The sequence below is a fragment of the Gymnogyps californianus genome, chromosome 1 (genome assembly GCF_018139145.2).
Source record: "Gymnogyps californianus isolate 813 chromosome 1, ASM1813914v2, whole genome shotgun sequence".
NCBI classification, from domain to species: domain Eukaryota; kingdom Metazoa; phylum Chordata; class Aves; order Accipitriformes; family Cathartidae; genus Gymnogyps; species Gymnogyps californianus.
Window position 1 is genome coordinate 14,515,527 of NC_059471.1, and position 21,193 is coordinate 14,536,719.

Consider the following 21,193-nt stretch of genomic DNA (forward strand, 5'->3'; position numbering starts at 1 on the left):
TGCATACGGTGTTCAAAAATCATTTAAAGTAAACTTTATATTCTAATCTAAATGTAGTCTGCTTTGAAACTCAGAATTTCATTATATGAATTTAATCTCATTTGCTTGTAAGATGATCAGTAAGATTGGGAAACTAAATAGAATCTTTCCTCTCCTCCTGTAATAAATGTAATTCAGTCAAGGTCAGGAGATCAAAACCATTACTTGGCTTTCTTCACATGCATGAAACTGTGGTCATTGGTTTAAAGTCAGCCACTGCCTAGGTTGCCAAAACCACTGAAACTTTGTTAGTTTTTTTGGAATAGAAACAAACTCTAATATTTTTGGGAGAAACAGTATGCATATCATATGGCTTACTGTTTAACAGCAGGGAGTTATGTTTATAATTAATTACTGCTTAGAATGCTTATTCATTTTCATGTGTATGTGACTATTAGAAAGTTTTACTTCACTCATTTTCATCTAGTGGGCCGTCACTTTTTTACTTACTGGCTGTACCAGTAAGAAGTATTGAAATTTTAGCGAAGATTAAGTTGTTAACAGTTCCACTACTGCAACAGACTTCCAAAAGAACTTCTGTGTCCCTTGGTTCCTCAAGGAGATTTATGTGAAACTGGTACAGTGAATTAATCCACAGTTAAGGTATATCTGTTCCTGAGGATCTGTAGTAATTAAGTCTGTAATGTTACAAAATGTGTCCTCAGTATACTCTTGCACAGGTGCTGCATTTTCCATAGGTTTATGTTATATGGTTCCGGCCAGTAAGAGTTTAAATACTAAATGAGAGCAATAGCTGCCTACACATCGATTGCCAGTGTGAATGGCATGGGATCCCGAGTAAGAAGTTACAGAGGAACTATCAGTTACATTCACCAGAGGATAAACTGGGCAAGTTGCAACTGTTTTTCCCTGTGTAACTGCAATGAATGAATGCCAGCATAAAAAAAGCGGCATTTCTGTGCAAGTGATCTGCAGAGCGTATGCAAGCTCAGGCTTCTTCATTCAAACACGTCTTGTGCTTGCAGCTTGATTGGAACTAGGTCTGACCCAAGAGCTCTCCACTTGTGCTTTGCTTATTAGCTCAAGCTCAGCGCTTGCTTACACAAGTTCCAGTTAAGATCTCGCTTGTGCCTGGAAGGCCGAGGCAGAAGCAGCGGTATTCCCTTTGCCAAGTATCTCTAGGTGTGGCCAGAGACAGGCAAGAGAGAGCCTTGGCTTCTGGCAATAGCAATTTCTGAAGTACTAGATGGTTTTAAATCATCATTTAAATGAAACACAGACACTTGACTATATTGCAGGAAATAAGGAATTCTGTATGGCATAAGAAAATGAGATATAGGTTTCAAACAGTAGCAAGTGATAGAAAATTACAGAAAATGCATCTGAAAAATTTAGGCTTCAGCCAGTCTTGCAACTTTCAAGGGACTAATGATCTGTAAAGGGGCAAGATGGGGGGCAATCTAATCTGGAATACCACAATTCTGGCCAGAAGTGGATAGAATATTTCACAGTATTGTACCAGTGGCACTACTGTTGTCAGATCCACTCACTACACAAGGCACTGGTATTTGTGGCCTTATCTGTAGTATTGTGTGTGGTTATGGTCACTTGTTGCCAAGAATATTGAAACATTTGGAGGCACAAGCAGCTGTATCATGTTGATATCTTGTAACTACTGCGTGGTTGAAGAATAAACATTCTCTGCTTCTTGTGAAATTTGTGAATTATATCTCCTAGCTTTTGGGAAAAGATCCTACTAGAAACCAATGTATGACTCACTAGACTGAATCCAGTCTTCGAAATAATTCAGCCCTCACTGTATTATAGGCCAGTCCTTCCTCAGTTCTGATGAGTGTTCCTACCTTTATATCATCAACAAATTTCTTTAGGATATTCTTACTTTTTGTTGCAAAAGATTATTGGAAACACGACCAGTACAAAGATTTTTGTGTAGGTAGGTAAATTTCTCTAATATCAATCTAATTAAAGAAATTCATCAAATGTTCAACATTTAAGTTTTAAATAAAGGAATGAGGAGTTGTCCTGCAGGATAGATATTTCATGAAAGGTATGACTCAGAAAATAGGATATCTATAGACAGACTTATGAACTAGTCTTACAGAGACTGCAGAGATCCTCAGCAGCTTGGTAACCCAAGTAAAACTTCATTCTTGTACCTGCTGGCAATAAAGTCATGCATTTAAGAACATAAGTGCGACAAGCACCACATTTGCCTTATCATGGAAATCCAGCAAGATACTCGCCACAAAGATATTGCAACATTGTAACTGTTGAATTTTCTAAGGATTGTTTGCATTGCAGGCAGTTCTTTTGAAATGCAAACTTCTATGTGAAATAGTTTAGCCTGTAGCCCATTATGTTCATCAGCTCTAAAGAAGTAGCCACGAAAGGCAGCTCTTCCAGGTTGAAGATAGGAACATGCGTGAAATTTAAAGTAACTAAATAGATATTTTGTCTTAAGAATCATTGCCTCTGAAACCACAGATTAATGAATTTGATGACAAGTAAGGTACAAGGGGCTAAAGGTGGCATAAGAGAAATGCACATGATTAGAAAATGTAAATATTTTTTTTCCTCTCTCTCTCCCCTCACCTCACTCCTCCCTAGGTGACTCGTACAGCAGTAGCCCAGACAGCACTCCCATGGGCAGCATTGAATCTCTCTCTTCTCACTCCTCTGAGCAGAACAGCACCACCAAATGCGCGCCCTCACAGCCCAGGGAGAAATCGGGAGGGATTCCATGGATTGCCTCTCCCGCTTCTTCTAATGGCCAGAAGAGTTCAGGCCTCTGGACTACAAGTCCAGAATCCTCATCAAAGGAGGATGCAACCAAAACAGATGTGGAGTCAGACTGCCAAAGTGTAGCTTCTGTCACTGGACCAGAGAATGCCTCTCCACCAACAGACCTGACCAAAAAGAGTTCTTACAGTCTGTCTGGGCTGAAAAGGTCTTCAGCATCTTCCCTTAGATCAATTCCATCAGCTGAAGGTAATTTCCAAGGTCTTTTAGGACATCAATGTTTACTGTGACGCATCAGAAAACAAAAGCTGCATCTGAAAGCTAATGTTATTCATTAATCTTTTTTGTTTATTTTTTTTAATTTTTGTGGTGTGTTCTTTCAGTTTTCAAACTGCTTCTGACATATTTCCATTGTTTGTTACCTGTACAGTTCACACAGCTTAAAAGATATCAGTGTTTCTCGGAATTTAGAGTACTCTCTATCCTGCTATGCCTCATCTAGACTACTGACTTGTAAGGAGATTGCTGGTTTATAAGAAGAGTTGGTAGCTATGGTTTATCACTATGTCAAAGGAATGAATCCTTGCAACATGATTGATACTGATCAAAGCCAGCATTTAAATTTAAAAAGCACTAGGCTTAACATATCTAGTAAACAACAGTTTTGTCACTCCTTGTCAGTGTGCTTGCTTTTTTTTTTTTTTTTTGACGGCTGCATCTCTTAAATTGGCTGAAATAGGAGACTGAAGGAAAGGCAATTTGTTTGGGTTTTTTTTTTTTTAGTTATGGTTTTTACCATCAATGCCTTTAATTGAGATAGGAATGGACAGATGGGATAACAAGGTAATCCCTGGCATGAAATGTATGTCTGAAACCCTGCTGATGGAATGGCTGCTTCATTCTGCCCTACTTGCATGGTTTGTTATCCAGTACTGCAAGTAGATTAGCTTGAACGCAAGATTATGGCTGAATGGTCCTATATATGGACATGATGTGCAAGAACAACCACAAGTTTGCAAACCCAACTTTAGGAATCCAATTTCAGTGCACAAGTTAGGACACTAGTCTTCCTGTTCAGTCAAAGAAGGATGCTGCTTCAAAGAACACCCTCAGAGCACCTAAGCTGAGCCTATGTCCCAAATAAGCCTGTAGACAAGGCTCCTTACAAGACAGAGAAGCTTGAAAACATAGCTTCTTAATTTAGACAGTTCTGCTAAATGCTAAGTTAGCTGGAATGCCTGTGAACCCTTGCTGTACCTCTGTGAGTACATGAGGTGATATTGCGCTATGTTGACAGCTATGTGGAAATTACTTTAGAATAAACACCTTCTTGAAATCAGTATATTTACAGTGTTTTGGATTACGAAGATTAACAGTCAGCACTGAAACAATAAGCTCTAGTGGACTGAGTGCAAGTGCTGAGTTTGCCACTGAGCTGTCAATAGTATAAGCAATAAGTACAGGTAGGCTAAATATGTGGTTATGTGCAAAGCCCTAAAAGTTTAAGAAAGTTCTCTGCCCCCCATGGAGTGTACAAGCTTTCTCTTAAGACTTCCAGATATGAATTAGTGTTATATTAACAGTATTAATAATGTAGAATAATAATTATCGTTAACAATAATTTATAATATAGAATAATACTAGAGAATAACAATATTAATAATATAGGTATTTTTATATTTTGGGATCTCTTTATATTATGAAAGCTTTTAAAGCATTATTAAACATCTGTTTTTCTTGGGAATAAAGAAACACAGAAGTAGGTGCAGTTCTTGTCTTGCAGAACGTATATGCAAACAAGGCAGCAGTCCACAGATAGGTCAGCTTAAAGGACACATGTGGCCATGCCTTGTATTCATTAAAAGGACTTTTTTTGTGTGCAATACAGTCTGTACAGCTATAGATTTGTTTTATCAAGTTACAGTGGCAATTGTTTTAGGCAAATCATGATCATTAATTCCTAAGTATTTTTTTAAACTGCATGAAGTTTTGTGGATACTGAAATATTAATTTGTACAAATTCATGTGGTCTGATTTCAAAGTGGATGCTGCTTTGAGCAGCCATTTGGACTAGGTGACTTCCTGAGATCCCTTCCAACATGCATTTTTTCTACAGTTCTATGCAGTGTACAAATTTATAAATGTTGTTTTTATTGTCACTTTTCAGTGAATGTGAACTAACAGTGAACTATCTAGCCATTTAAGTGTAATGTAATTTTTTAGCCTTCACAATTTTAATGTCATTTCTTCATCTTGCTGTTGGTCCTTTTCTCCCGGCTTTCTGCCTGAAAGGCTGTTTCTTCTCTCTCTTAGTAAGTACTTTCTCTACCCATTTTGCCTCTTTAAAAAAACAACAACAACAACAACAAAAACCGCAACAACAACAAAACCTTTGCTTTGCATGTTACACATGTTGTGAAACAACTTCAAATTAGCTTTAATATTCCCTATAATTTGGTTGTTTTCTTTAGGTAACAAAAGCTGCAGTGGATCTATACAGAGCTTATCTTCAACAGATACCAAAGATACACCAAAGGTTCCACCAAACCCTGATTTGCCTCCCAAAATGTGCAGGAGATTAAGATTAGATACTGCATCAAGTAATGGCTATCAAAGACCAGGATCTGTGTAAGTCATCAAGGCCCTTTGGAGATTTGTGTTGTTACGGTTTGTCTACTATAAAGTGACCCCAGAGAGGTACATAAGTAGTTGAAAAAGCATCCATGAATACTTGATTTTAATATTTCTGTATTTGTGAATTATTTATCTAGCTTCATTAAAATTGTAAACAAAGGAGACATGGCACAAAGTCTGTTGAAGTCGCTTGAAAGACTCCCATTGACTTCATTAGACTACAGATAAGGTCTATAATGAAGAAATGTACCTTTGGAAAGTGATTAGTATTATTATCTCTGATTCTTCTGGATTTTAATGTTTCAAGGAGCATAAATGCTACTTACTGTCCATGCTGTTACGTCAAGAAGATCATCAGATTTTGTTTGTGTAAGTCCAAAATTGGAGGAAGGAAAAAAACCCCAAACTTCTGCTCTGAAATTTCTTCAGTTGCTGCATGTCAAATAGTTGATGTCTAACAGTTGGGTTTTTGGGGTTTTATTATGTTGAGAGGAGGATAGTTCTAAGCAATAGAGGTTATAATTTAATCTGTTGAGATTTGGGTTAGCAATGCTTCTCAGTGCTTTTAGCACAGACTTAAGAATCAGAAGATCTTTGCTGTAATCCTGACTTTGACCCAGAATTTCTCTGTCCCCATGAACAAGTGATTTCCAGATCTACAGAGCACCAAGAAGTTCTCCAAATACTGCAGGACTCCATTCAGCCTCTCCGCTTTTAAACTGGAAAGGATCACTGTAGTCATTTCACAAACTGTTGTGTCTTTCTTAAACAGAGAATCCTGCACAGCTCAGAGTTCCAGCATGGTAGTGACAGGCTGGCAGTAAAAGCATTTCCAATATATCTATTGGCCATCTATGAATATAATTTTAAATATAGAGTGTTGAGATTTCCCATGCTGACTCAGCAAGGCACTAAAGCATGTGTAAGTCAGTGGCCCCAATTAGGTTATGCCCTTAAGAACTCTGCTGAATAGAGACTTGAATTCAGCTTTTGAATTTCCTCTGTTTCTCTAAGTGAATAATTAAAACAATTTAAAAAAATGTGCCCATGTCTTTAGATGGTTAAAAGTGAAACTAGTCTGTGTATTTAACTAATAGGCAAAGTATAAAGCAAGGTGGTGCTTTTATTTTCAGAGTGGCTGCAAGAGCCCAGTTGTTTGAAAGTGCTGGTTCGCTTAAACAAGTTTCTTCAGGACGGTAAGTGCTTCATACTGTTTAACAATTTGTAAAATCCTTTCTGTTTTGCTGGCTTCAAAGACTGAAATAGAAGTGTTGGAGCTTTGTTCCATGTCTTTTGGACAGCATCATGTGGCATGCGAAATTTTTGTGGTTTATTAAACTCATGCTTTCTCCAAAAGAAAGCTAAATCTAATAGAGAACAACAGCCAAGCTGGCTATTCTGTCACCTGAGGGAATTGCAGTGAGAGATGCTCAGGTTAGTGATCTGCTTAAGGACACAGCTACAAAAGTAAATTAACAGGATTTAAATTAGGATGAGGGTGCTGTACTTATTCCATACAGCTGTTTGTATATACATGCTTTCAGCAGAGTAGCAAACATGCTAGTTCATGGTAATTTGCTCATATAGGCAGGTCTTGAATAGCAGCTGCTTTAGAAAGTTCAGGATTAACCTGATCAGGATTTCTGTCTTTACCATCACACCTTCCATGCCTCAGTATCTGTCTGGGGAAACAGTTGCCCTTTCTTCTTGATAGTGTGCAGCAGGAATTATTTACATTTTCTTTACAATTGTTTGCATTTATTTGGTGGATTTGATTCATTCTTATATTAAATGAATTTAGAATGTTCTGATAAGTGTTCATCTAGGAAGCAGTATCTTCCATACATTACTAACCCCCTTACAATTAATAGACTAAAGCAGATAAACAAATAAATGGATGTGGGAAAGAGTCTGTCCCTCTTTTCACTGTTCCTGCACTTCAAGTTCTTTGAGACAGAACATATGTTTTTGTCCATCACTTTACTCACTGATACCAGGATCTTACTGGAACTGTTGAGCAATGGGGCGGGGGGGGGGGGGGGGGGGGGGGGGGGGGGGGGGGGGGGGAGTGTCAATCCATGAATCCAAAAGTAGTAATCTAAAGTAGCACAGCTGTGAATGAAGATGCCAACGTACGCCGAGATGTGCGGCAGTGCAATATGGCTGTCTTCTCTGACAGATCTAGCAGGAGAGAGAAAGAGAAAGCTGACCTGCAAAGGCCCACTGATTTTGTTCAAGAGAAGCAGCTTACGGGAATCAAGGCTGTTCTTGTTTTGTGTAGTACATGACCTGTAAGGTGACCAAAAAAGAGGGTGGCAGGGGAGGAAAGGAATATGAAAAGAGCAGGGCAATAATTTAAGGAAGAAAAGTATAAATTAAGAGACTGGAATGTTCTTAAGCCAGTGCCCTAAGCCGAGAGCAATGACTGTTTCACGAGTCCTGCATCATTTCACCTCCAACACTGTTCCTTCTCTTATTTTGCATTACTCCCTTCTGGTAAACTCTCCCCTGTTGTTCCCTCAGAGCCTGTGCCACCTGTATCTGTATATAAAAAGCATGTAAGAAGCAAAAATCTGACAAAGGAAAAATGTAGCAGTTTGATAATGGATATGGAGAGCAGATAACAAAGCCAAAAACGCTGAAAGGCTTAATAGCTCTTCTACTTCAGCCTTCCTAAGAAGGAATCAACAGTAACAAGGAGAATGGAAAATGAGAGGTCAGCAGGCAAAATGAGGAAGAAATAAGAAGTAGCTCAGCTGTTCTTATAGTGCTGCTTAAGTCCGAGTACAATTTTGCAATTCAGAGCCAGCTTTTATTTATTTCTCATGCATGTTATGAACATCAAGGCTGATTTAAAACCTTAGGATAGTCTTTTTTTTGCTTTTAGGTATGTAGAAATCATGGTAATTACATCTTGATCCACCCAGTAGAAAGGCTGCCCGTGTTCATAACTCTACTATCTAATGAGTACATGCAGGACAGAGTGTAAGACAGAGGAACTGTTTTTAAGCTGTCTGGTTTGATACCAGAAATACTCAAGTCAAGACAGTGTTGAACTCTGTGCAGGGGTAATTTACCCTGCTAAAATAACTAGTTTTAAAATTTTAAGCTACTGCTTACCTATGCATTATAGTATCTAAATAGCTTCATTCCTACTTGAAGCATCTGTTGCCTGTTGTGGTCATTTGTACAGTAGATGGACCAAAAGTACCCATATGGCTTTGCAGTCTCACATTGTTTTCTGTATTCCAGCAGATAATTTTGCACTTGATGCTTTACCGCCACAGTGGCCCGGTCTTACTTAATTCCTTCTTCCAAGTAGTCTTTGCAACTCTGCTTTCTGACTTTGTATAATGCAATATTTCTATTATGAGTGTATGTGTCCCCTTTTTCTTTTTTAATGCTGGGACATTATTTGACCTGGCTGTTTTCTCTCCTTGTATACATGAGTACATGCCCCCATAGCGCTACCAGTTTGAACAGATTTCTTTTAGTCAGAAAGAGAATGAGAGGCCACAGTGCATGTTTTAGGATTGGATGGGGAAGACCAAAATGTTATGCCCTGTCCAGCCTGTGCTCTCTTTTTCCAATTCCAGAGTTACTTTGACTTCTCAGTCTTCCTATTGCTTCCCTCCTGACTTCAAGTTTATTATTCATCCATCTCCCTCACTGTGGTATTAAGCTACTGTGTATGCTGAGACCAATCCCTATTGCTAATCTAGTATGCACTTGAAAGAGGCGAAGGAGTTTTCTTACCACTTTCACAAATAATGCAGTTAGATAACAGTCTTAGTAAGGCCTGAGGTCTCTTTATTGCAGCTTCTGTACAAAAATGCACCAAGACATAATCCATGACTCTATGTTTTCTTAACTTTCATTTAGAGGTACACAGAAAGTCAAGTGTCCTGAAGTGAGAAACTGCATTATAAGAAAAAGAATTTTCGCTAGAAAAGAATACCTAGAAAAATGGGAAGGAGGAGTTGGTGACAGCAACAGTGGAGCCGTTGCTCCAGCTTGGCAGCAGGATCTCTAGGTGCCGGGCTGGGACTTTAATAGGAGTAGGCTGACAGTATGAAGCCCTCTAGACCCATGCTCCCTTCCCAACCATATGATTAAATATCCTTTCCCAGTCATTCTCGTTTTTATTTTCATGCTATATTTTGCATTTCCTTAAATACCTGGAATGCCTTGCCCAGCCCAGCCCAGTGTTTTCTACTCAGTCAAGCTTGGCTGTAACTCTGCCATCTCCAGGAGTCTATAAACCTTTCTTCTTCCTGTAGAATAATATTAACTGATGAGTCGTCTAAGAGAGATTCATGTGTTTTCCGTCATTCATTCCTCTTCTGGCTTCTGGCTTTGTCTTGCTAGACTGAAAATTCATTTGGGCAGGAGCATAGTTTTAAAGCATATTTATAACTTTTAAAATTATTATTGTTGTTGTTGTTGTTATTATTATTATTATTAAAAGGGCCTCGGGTGTTGTTGACTGCGTGTAGTGAAGCAAAATAATTTATGATCTGATGAGTACTGACCCTTTGACTGCTAGTATAAGTTTATCATTATGGGCTCAAAACAAACATAATGAAAAGTAGGGAAAGGGAAAATGCATTTTTCGCATCTGGAGTCTATCCAGTAAAGTCATGGAAAGAAGGAGCTTCTAGGAAATGTGGGTACCATTTTCTGCAGTTGTTCTTTTTTCTCTGCACTAAACAACATGAATCACACTATTCTCAGATTAGCAGCATCATCTTAAAAGAACCATAATAGACGATGGTGATGTTATCATATGCTTTTTAACAAACAGCCTTGTTTGTAGGGACAACAGCATTAACACCGTAAGTAAGAATGTCTGTTTTCATAATCGCACACAAAAAAAATGCCTAAGAACCTGCAAGCCCTTTTCATGGTTAATGCTTCTAGCTGGATAGGGTTGAAGTGAGTAACAACTAATACGAGAACCTAAGTAACCAAATCAAGTGTCGAGGCAATAACCAGGAGCTTGAAAATTGCTCCAGAATTATGAGTAAATATTCTTAGAATCTGTCTCTCATTATACCATCACACACAGGTTGTAGATAACATAGGGATGTAATTACTCTGTGTCAGGAGCAAGGTAGTGGGAAGAATCCTGTAATTCATGGGCTTCTGAGAAACTGACTTCTTTGTACCTTGTGTCTGTGTATCTGTCTAAATGTCAAATGCTGGGAAGCTTTCTCTTTCCAGAACTGAGCAAGTCAGAGTCCATGTTTTCTTATCTTCTTTTTACTTTTAAGGTAAACATACCTGGATCAGGTAAAATTGGAAGTTGAAAACAGAATAGTTTAGTAGATATAAGAGAATATAGAAGAAAATTGCATTTATTTTTTTAACTTTTTGTAAGGGCACTACAAAACAACATGTCATGTTTCAAGAATAACTTAAATAATTCTGCCTCACATTTAAATATTGCTGTTCTATTTTATTATTGCCTTTAAATGTCTTTTGTCACAGTATTACTCAGATGTCACATTCTTAACATGGGAAACTGGCCTGATAGTCATGCCACTAAGTAATGAGGTGCTACGTATTAATCAGGTTCAAAATCATCCCTGTGCTTTAGTGAATTAATTACCAATTACCTTATATTCATTGCAACTACAATCATTATTAACACTATACTGTTTTATATGTGTAAAATCCATGATTATGTCACACAGGTGTACTGGGTTTGTGTAGCGGGGGGGCTACAAAGGTGGTTTCTGTGAGAAGCTGCTAGAAGCTTCCTCCATATCCAATACAGCCAATGCCAGCCGGCTCCAAGACGGACCCGCCGCTGGCCAAGGCCGAGCCCATCAGCAACAGTGGTAGCCCCTCTGGGATAACATATTTAAGAAGGGGGGGTGGGGGGAGGGAAACTGCGCAACAGCAGCTGGGAGAGGGGAGTGAGAAGATGTGAGAGAAACAACCCTGCAGACACCAAGGTCAGTGAAGAAGGAGGGGGAAGGAGGTGCTCCAGGCACCGGAGCAGAGATTCCTCTGCAGGGAGGGAAGAGGTAGAGAAATTGGGAGTGAAGTTGAGCCTGGGAAGAAGGGAGGGGTGGGGGGGGAGGTGTTTTAAGATTTAGTTTTTACTTCTTATTACCCTACTCTGATTTCATTGGTAATAAATTAATTTCCCCAAGTCAAGTCTGTTTTGCTTGTGACGATAATTGGTGAGTGATCTCCCTGTCCATATCTTGACCCACGAGCCTTTCGTTTTATTTTCTCTCCCCTGTCCAGCTGAGGAGGAGGAGTGACAGAGCGGCTTGGTGGGCACCTGGCAGCCAGCCAGGGTCAACCCACCACAACAGGAAATCGCTGTTTTGTCAGACTGTTACCAATCTGAGTCAGTATAATTAGAACATCTGTAGTGCTCTTTGTTGTACTGGCTTTGAGGAAAAATGATCTTGAGATTAAAGAAGTCAGTTCTAGTTTATGTGTGACCTTCGGTAAAGTCATCTAATCTCCCTCTGTATATTTTAGTATATATTATGTAGATTATAAATTTTTATGTATTATGTAGAGTAATGAAACTTCACACCTATCGTGTCGACTGTAGAGGGCAAGTCCTTCATAACAGTAGGCACCAAGGAGTTGTCTTGGAAAAATGCTAAACAGAATAGTCTACACCAGCCAGAAAGCAAGCTAACATTGAAGCAAAGTAGACAAACAGGGGTCCAGTGCTCATGTTCTTCTAGTTAGCACAGGGGATGTATCCAGAATGACAGTACGAAGAGTTAGAAATGTTTTCAGCATCCTGAAAATAAGGTGCCCTTGGATATCAAGGGCACGACTCAAGATTCTTGACCTTCTCTGGAAATCTCAGCCTGAGAGTGTAACCCTTGATGAGTCAGTTGCTCACTTAAGATGAAGGCAAAACACGCCATTTAGTCTAGTCATAAATCAGCTTTAGAGAAACGTAAGAAAAGCTTTTTCTTCAGAGGGAGAAATAATTTCTGGAAAGCTCACACATACAAAATTTGGAATATGTCCATCCACTCTCATACCCTTTTAAAGATTCGGATGAACGATGGTGTGCTAGTACTGACTGGTGCCAGGGTAGAGGGATACTCTCTGCTTTCTTTAGGAATCCATCCCTGCTTAACCTCCCCAGGGAGGTGTGGAGCTCCAAAGGTGAAGTGCCGTGGCCCCATCGGTGGTACACAAAATAAAATAGACTTCTTATGCTAATGCTTATGATGTGGCACTGTTATTAATCTAACTTACAACTCTTATCTCACTATTTTGGGAGGAAAGACAAGATAGATTACATGTCACTTGCATATACAGACTCTCAAGAAGTATGCAAAAAATGTTAAACTTCACCATAGTTCACGTATTGGGTCATGGAGATAAATCCTGGCTGGAAGGAAAGCTGAATCAGTAACTCCCCATCACATCATACAAAGGTGAAATAATCAACAAGTTCATCTTCACTTGGTATAATGTGGGCTTCCAATAAGTTTAAAGAAACTCAGAAAAACTGATGGATCGTATAAAAATTGCTTTGACTGTATAAGTTAAAGTCAAGGTATTAGGTAAAGCGCAGGAATCTAGAGAGAACTCCTAATTTCCATCTTCATGTTCAATCCCTCATTTTGTACTTTGCAGAATCATAGTGCTAGAAGCCATATCAAGAGGTGACCTAATCTGTTGTCCTTCTCTGGGATAGAATCATTATATATCTAACTTTTACAGATATCCATGTAATGCCTTTTTTTTATTTGTTTTTTTTTTTTTTAAATGAATTTTTGGTAATAAGAATTCTTCAATTCGGGGATTCTCCAATCCTTGGCACTTCCAGTGCTTCACTGTTCTAACCAATAGAGGGGTCTTCCAGCTACAGATTAAGAGACATAAACTTAGCTGTCTACATGTAGGTGTCTTCATGTCAGGTATTATTTAAGGAAGTATTTCGCTGAAGGGTTCGCCACAAGCAGTGGAACCTGGCGAGCCATTTGTTGCACTCTCAAGTAGGTGTCTACCATAGCAGAAGCCAGGGCTGGAGTGTCCGTGGAGCTCGGCACATAGGTTACTTATAAACATCTAAATTTAGGTGGCTGAAGCTGAAACCCAGCCAAGGCACTTAGTTTGAATCTCCCTTGCTGCAATTTAAATCTATTTAAGTCCTTTTTGCAGTCAGCCTGGAGAACAGATTACTCCTTTTTGTCTCGTATTTACCTTCTGTATGTTATTTTCTTCTGTAGACTGACCAACTATATTTTCTCACAAGTCATGTTTTTAGACCTTTAATGACTCGATCACTTTTGAATTGTCTCCAGGCAGTCCGTCACTTGCTTCAAGCGATATGCTCAGTTCAGTTTTCATTTGAATGACAACTTCAGCTAGAATGAAAGAATCATTTTAAAAGTTATAAATTATGTTCCTGTGTAAATCTCTTAGGTAGGATGTTGGTCTCTTTTCTGCAATAACATGCTTGTTAATTCCAGTAAGCTTGGAGTTGTTATCTGCTATAATTCTACTCCTCTGAACTGCTGTGTAACTAGTCATTACCATCCTGCATTTGTGCAACTGATTATTCCTACACTTCCAAGTTTTAGTTTCATTTCTTTATACGTTTCTCCTTGTTATCTCATTTATTGCAAGCCTGTATTTTTTTCTTTCAGACAAGCAAAGGCCATGTATTCCTGTAAGGCTGAGCATAGTCATGAGCTGTCTTTCCCACAGGGGGCAATATTTTCCAATGGTAAGATATGTTTTACATTGTCTTTTTATGTAAAAAAAAATATAGAAAACTGAACTGTATCCACAAAATGAGAGCGTAATTCCATTTTCAGCTCTCAGTTCTTGCCCTGATTTTTCAATTGCTCTTGAATAAATTCTAAATAAATATATGAACCATGTATAGAATCTTTTAACAGTGATAAATTAATTGTAAATTTATTTTTTTTTTGTCTGGCTGGTTTTTTTGCAGTGTATCCATCAGTGGAACCAGGCTGGTTAAAAGCAACTTATGAAGGCAAAACAGGACTTGTTCCTGAGAATTATGTTGTCTTCCTCTAGTAATCTTTAGTGGACAGCAATATCTTCATGGTATCCATGGTAACAAATAATAAGCACTATGATTTTTATCTGACACAGATATGGGATCAGCCCGTTAGCTGAGTGGTAGATTTCTTTCAGATACTGCAGCTGCAGGTTACACAGCTCCCTGTCAACAGAACAGAATGTAATGAAACAGTTAACAGTTTCTGTACTGAAGACGGTACTCTGTTTAAATAGCTTCCATTGTTCGCAAAAGGTTGTTCTGTTCTTCTTTTATGGCTAAGGAACACTAGAGCAATAAAATCAAAAAAGTTGCTATTTACCTGCAGACTTTCAGGTCCTAGGATGTTGCTCACAGAAGTGTGAAATTTAGAAGCAATGCACTCTATGACATTTCTTGCAATCTGTGTTTTTTAATATGGAAAATTGTATTTTTTTTTCATAATGTAAGTAATGCTTCTATTGTGATCTGAATTCTCCCTTAGAAAACTTGATTCTAAAATTAGTCCTAATCATTTCAAATAAGAAATGAGTTTTCCGTAAATCAGAAGTTTGAACTTCTGTTAGTCATTGAGATTACAATATGGTATAGAATTTATGCAACTGATAATAAAATCAGTTTATACACTGTCTGAGCAGTAAGTGCTCATTCAAAATGTGATATGTTTAATGAATGTTTCATTCAAATACTTCTTAGATTTATTTCCTTCTTTCGGTATCAGTATAGATAATATTAACAACTTTTATTTCTATGGTACCCTTCATCTGGAAGATATTCTCAGTGTATCTCAGAACAACATCTGTAGAAAACAAGGAGATGCTGAATCTGGAATGATTGGTAGTCATGTGAAGTGAGCAGCGAAAAACAGCAGTATATTTTGAAACCTGAAATAAATTGTAACTGAGTCCTTTTCCAACTTTTTCCGTTGCAAATAAGACAAATGGCCTTTGAAGTAGCTAATTTTATAAGCTATGAATGCTGAAAGCTCCATGTAGCAATAAAAGTGTATTTAGTAGTATTTCTCCTGACTTCTGCTAAACTATTTGACAAATATTTCTCCCTTGCCACAGAATAAAAAAGCCTTACTTTTCAAAGGTTTTGTAAAGACCCATTGATTGCTCCTGGTAGGACTGAAAAAAAAATCCAAACTCAAACCCCAAAACCATAAGCAGCTTTCTCAGTCTGAGCATCTTTCTTGCACACCTTGAGGGAAAACATGCACTGCTTGCTTGGCTACTTACCATGCCCGATTGAAAACCAAGATATTTAAGCTCCATAGTAGTAATTCTTCAGCATTAGTGTTACAGAAAGAATTCACTGTTTCATAGACCTATCTAGGCTTCGTTTCATAGACCTATCAAGGCTTAGTTCTTGCTTCAGTAATAGAAATCAATATATAAATCTTCTGTTGATATCTAAGTTGTACACTACTTCCAGAAGTTTAAGGAAGAACTTCTGTTAGGACTAAAAACATCAGTAGTCTTTTAATTGCTTCTTTTTTCTTTCCATAGCCTTTTTCTTGTTTAAATTAGAAAATAAGATTTATTGCCAACATAAAGAAGCACATCAGAACCTTCTTTACTTGTATGTAGTGCATGATTTCTGCAGAGCAATTCTGTGTTGGAATTCAGGCTGGTGGCAAAAGCCTGCAGGATCCTTCTCCTCGCTAATTAAAGTATCAAGTGGTGATCAGGGAAGGAGAGAGGCTGGAAGAGCATCCTCCCAAAGATGGTCTAGCTTTTCAGAGGGGGAGTCTGGGTAAGCCTGACTGCAGGTAGTTGAGAACAAACCCCTTGAATTAGTGACTGAGTGATCTGGGTTCTTTCTTCACTATAAACAGTTTCATTAAGTCCCAAATCATGTTTCACTTCACCTTAAGACAGACTATGTTCAGTGCATTGTGATGAAGGGTTGTTCCAGACATTGTCACAGGCAGTGAAGGCAGACACGTGTGTGCTCATCTAATTTGCCAAGAGCAGATGTGAAAGGAAGTGAAGAGACGGTCTTTTCTCACCAGATTGAGCCTTTCTTAGTTTTAAGGCAAGCCAAGTTTTCTTAGTGTAAGACTATGCCTGAAAATGCCATTGCCCTGAGATCAACATGGTTTTGGTTGTGTTTTTGCTGTATTTCACAATCCAAAAATTGCAGGCTGTGACAAGGCTTACCTCTGGTGACCTTCCCAGGAGAAGTGCTGCTGCAGGCAAAAAGGAGCAGAAAGGGAGGCAGAGCTTGGAGCAGGGGCTGGAGGCACAGCACGTGTCTCGCCCAGGCAGAGAAATGCAGTGGGCCGGGGAAAAATCCCAGCTTCTTCTATCTATTGCACTGGGATCAGTGGCAAACTGACCTGTGCTGGAACATCCTTTGATGACGTCTTGTACCTCTTAGCAGCAATTTAATTGTGAAATTGTTGAGGAACAGTGAAATAGAAAATGCTTGCTCTTACTTGCTTTGCTTTAGCCTGATGTAAAAAGAAGGGGGAAAAAAGCTAACCTTAGGTAATCTCACCGCCTGTGTATATGTCTGGCTATTCTACAATGTTATGTTTTGAAACCAGCTGATCTGAGTGCAAGCTAGAGGACTCAAAGATGCCAGGTTCATTAAAAATGTTGTAAAAATGCAGAGTTCAGTTACAGATTAAGTAAGTAGAGCCTGTAAGTGCTGAGGGAAAGGTTGTAGAAAGACCTGGAGGAATCCCTGTGGAGAAGAGGTGTTTTGTCTGTTCCCATGCATTCATCTCACATTAGACACAAAATCGAATTGCAGAAGACAACTTCATAAGAAACTGGATCCCATTCATTCTGCTGCTCACAAAGCAAATCTGTATTTTCCTCTGTAAGACACTGCACTTTTTCAGGCCCTTCTTCTGAACCAGCCATGATGATCACATAAATAATTTTAAAGCAGCTTAGCTTTAAAATGGCATTTCCATCTGAAAAAGGTTATGCCCATTCTTAACTACAGTTAGCCACTCACTCTCAATGAGTAGCGTTTTTCATTTTTTGAAATATTTTATGGTTTTTCTTTTCCTCTCTTCTGCGGTACATAACAAGCACTTTCTGTATAATCTCACTGCTGGGTTGTGGATGCCCCAGCTCTTCCCTGACTTTCCAAGAGGGAGTTTATCTCTACAAGAAGCTGTACAATGAACTGGAAAGTTAAGTAACTAGGTGTTCAAAGACTGAAATGGGGGAGAGGGCAGCACCGAAGCTTGTCTAATGATGATACTCTCAGGCCTTACCAAAAATTCCTTCTGATAATTGCAAAGGATCAGAAATCCATATAACATTTAAATGAAGATATAGTATCTTGATAGTGCCTTACCAGAAAATTAGGCAAGCTGAACTAAATTAGTTCATAGTATTGATTTACTGTTTTTTATGAAAGTCAGATTCACTCTACAAGCAAAGGTTGTGCAATTTTTTAATTATAATTATTATTATCCTTCCTAAAAGGATGCAGCAGGTTTTTTTCCAAATATCACTGTAGAACTCAAGGTAGATGACACATTGTGATTGCTGTTTGTCTTGTGGAAGTAATGTCTGTACCCACAACTTATGTAATTAGCCATGTTTTTTCTTTGTTAAACTTTTTGATACATGTTGCAGCACAACATGAATCAAATTAATAGTGTGAAGGACTGATATATTGTATGACAAATATGTAAAGTATATTAATATTTTATATTCACACTTTTTATTAATGATTATAAAGATGAAAAAATATTTTTGGTGTAATTCCTATGAGTTCAGTATTAAAATGTCCTTGCCATATTTTGGCATTTAGAGTTATATGTAACAAAACTCTTAAATTAAACCATAGCTATCACTTATGTCCCTAACTAATCTATGAAGTTCATTGTTTGATTATTTCTGGAAAAAAAAGATGCACAGATTTGCTGACCAGCGCTGTTCTATGATAGTAATTGTAACTTATTTTCCTTTTATATATTTTCTGGTGCTAATCTCTATTCTTTGCCTGTAGTTGGATTGAATTGTAATGTGCCTTTAGGAAAGACATGTTAGGAGAGGAGAAGTTGCAAAATTCAGCAGTTCAGAACAATAATTACAAGAACAAAAAAAAGCATTGTATGGCAGTAATTTTATTTCTTTTTGTTACATTTCTCCACTGGTGTATTTTCTACTTAATGAGATTGCATCAGAATAAGTAATGAAACTAAAAAGCATATTGTTCTTCATACTTCTTTTCCTAAGGCAGCAGTTTGTGCAATTTTGGATTGAGCAGCAAGAAGAGAAATCCCAGTAGGGGAGCACATCCTCCAGACTGGGGTGGATCTTCTCCACTGATGGAAACTCTCAAAGCTCTTGTGAAGTCAAAGACAGACCTTTGGCAATTTATAGTGAGGGTTTGCTGACCAGAAGCCCCCAGAAAGTAAATGGAATATTCTGTTAATGGGGTAATATATGATACGGCTTGGCATTATCCTTTCTTTCAGCAGAGTGCCCTATATGAATCATTCAAGTACCAGAGATCAAGCTATAGGCAATGTTCAGTCTCGCTCTTTGTGGTCACGCAGCCCTGACAGCTGCTGCTGCCACGGCCCTTCCAGTTACTGCTCATGCTAAAGTCAGACTGGTGATCAGGCTGTTTCAGTACAAGTTGGGAGGTCTCTTTTTTTGGCTGAGATTTTGCATGGGCTTTGGGAGTTTGCTTTGTTTTGTTTTAATAAGGTGCTTGGTATCCAAACAGCTACTAATTCAATCTTGTGATTCAGTCACTGAAGATCATAGCATTGTTTTTCTTGCCCTGTATGTGGCAGTGTTTAATAAGCCATCGGATTATCCTTGTTATTTTAAGTATAGAGAATGGTGCTTCAACTCTTGGATGTCTCAGCTGAAAGCTATTCTGCATCTGAGCTTTTTGCAAGTGTTTCGTTAGGAATTGTCATTAAAGTTCTGGCACTAAAGATAGCACCGTGATCTCAGCACTACACGAGTTTCTGTTATAGCAAAGGGCAAAGCAGCTGAACAGGGCACATGGATAGTTTCAATTTTCAATCATATTTATGACAATTTTGGAGGTATTAGAGTTTATAGGGGTTACTTTAGATACTCTATGGTATTTTAATAGGAAAGTATATACAATCAATATATATATATTTAATAAAGTCCTACTAAATTATCTTATTGAACTCTCTGTTTATTTTGTAGTGTGGTTTCAATAATTATCTGCACTCTGTATATATCTACATGTAAATAACTGGCATGACATGCATAAGCTGACTTGCAGACATAATTCTATGTTGTACTTTACACTGTATTTCAAAAATTTGAAAAAACATTTTTCAAAATAAAAAGCCTTTCTACACAAACTGGTTTCTTCATCATTTTTAAATTTAGGCTCTGGTTCAGCCTTTTCTTTTTTCCAAGTAATAACACTTTTGTGCTACTTCCATCCATACTTGCATTTTTGAGTGACGTTTCACCCATGAGGATGCTTTAGGTAGAGGACACTGCTCCTAATGTTGAGCAATGGGCATGTGCAGGAATACTAGACAATAGTATGTCGTCTGCTGTCCTGGTCATGTGGAAGTCTCCAAAGATGTGGCTTTTGAGGAAAAGAAAATGACAGCTTTGGATGTTAGGTAACAAGAAGCACAACCCTGGTATATCAAAGCATTGTTGATGAGGTCTTTGCCCCTGAAAATTAGCAGATGGGCGGCTTGTGGGAGGGGGGTTTGGTGACCCGATTCCAACAGCACTGCCTGTGAGGGAAGGAACCTGAGGGGAGTGGTTTCTGCAAGTTTCCTTGGATCCCTTTCCCAGCATTTCTCCAAGGCTTTTCGCCTCAGGGACCTGCAGCTTTTTTAGCCCTCAGGAGGGAGTTACTGCCATCCCAACTGTGCCCAAGGCAAGGGGAGCTGTGAGGCGGCCAGCCTCGCCTTTCTCCTGAAAGGAATCTCCAAAAACCCAAGAGGCTTTTATACCCCTGAAACAATCTGGCTTTATTATGATATTAACTAAAAATAACTATGTTTCTTAAACAAGGAAGATCAGACCAGCCAGCTGATAAAACTCTTTCCCTGTTTGCTGTGTGGTTAGGCTTGGATAGCGCAGAAAACTCCTGCATCAGACCCAGGGAAGACAGGTCCTGCTCCCGCAGGCCTGGCTGCCGGCTGCCTGCCCTGGGCACGCACGGGCTGCTGCTGGCTCCTGCCTGCCTCCCTCTCCTGCCTGCCTCCCTCTCCTGCCTGCCTCCCTCTCCTGCCTGCCTCCTCTCCTGCCTGCCTCCCTCTCCTGCCTGCCTCCTCTCCTGCCTGCAAGCCCCGGGCTCGCCTGAGCCTCCCTGAGCTGCCTGCCTCACCCCAGGGCATGTCTGCCTCTCGCACGGGCGTTGCGCCTGCAACTCTGCTCAGGGGGACATCAGATATAACTGAAAACAAAACATAAATACTGTGGCCATAAAGAAAAATGACATAGTTGGAGATGCAAAACAACACGGACCAGGTGGCGAACAGTCTTTCCCTTGCGTTGCTTTCTAACAACTGCTCCTAGGTGAAACTTAGGCTTCACAGCTCTCCCTGCTTGAAGATTTTAGAGATAAGGAGTCTGCTTCCAGGAATTAAAAAGTCACCTGCAGCCTGTGGTCACCAAACATGACCTGCGCCTTGCTGAGGTCCTAGCATCCCATGCAGTACTGGGCCAGGGAGAAGGAAAGGCTCGCCTTGCCAGGGACCGAGGGATGCGACTGGGCTGGCAAAGCCGCTTCTGGCTGTATTAGCTCTGCTGGAAAAGCCCGAGAAGGAGAGGGGCTGCA

At 39.1% G+C, this 21,193-nt stretch overlaps 1 protein-coding gene across 1 annotated transcript in view; it reads left to right on the forward strand.

Annotated features, from left to right (window-relative positions):
- Positions 1-14,680, forward strand: part of ARHGAP42 (Rho GTPase activating protein 42) — a 167,770-nt gene extending 153,090 nt beyond the window's left edge. Inside the window, exons 20-24 of the mRNA XM_050897048.1 lie at positions 2,629-3,009; positions 5,232-5,388; positions 6,528-6,590; positions 14,040-14,119; positions 14,348-14,680. Of these exons, the coding sequence (XP_050753005.1) occupies positions 2,629-3,009; positions 5,232-5,388; positions 6,528-6,590; positions 14,040-14,119; positions 14,348-14,436 (770 nt within the window). The 3' untranslated portion in view covers positions 14,437-14,680. The remainder of the gene's footprint in view (positions 1-2,628; positions 3,010-5,231; positions 5,389-6,527; positions 6,591-14,039; positions 14,120-14,347) is intronic.
- Positions 14,681-21,193: the final 6,513 nt, after the last annotated feature.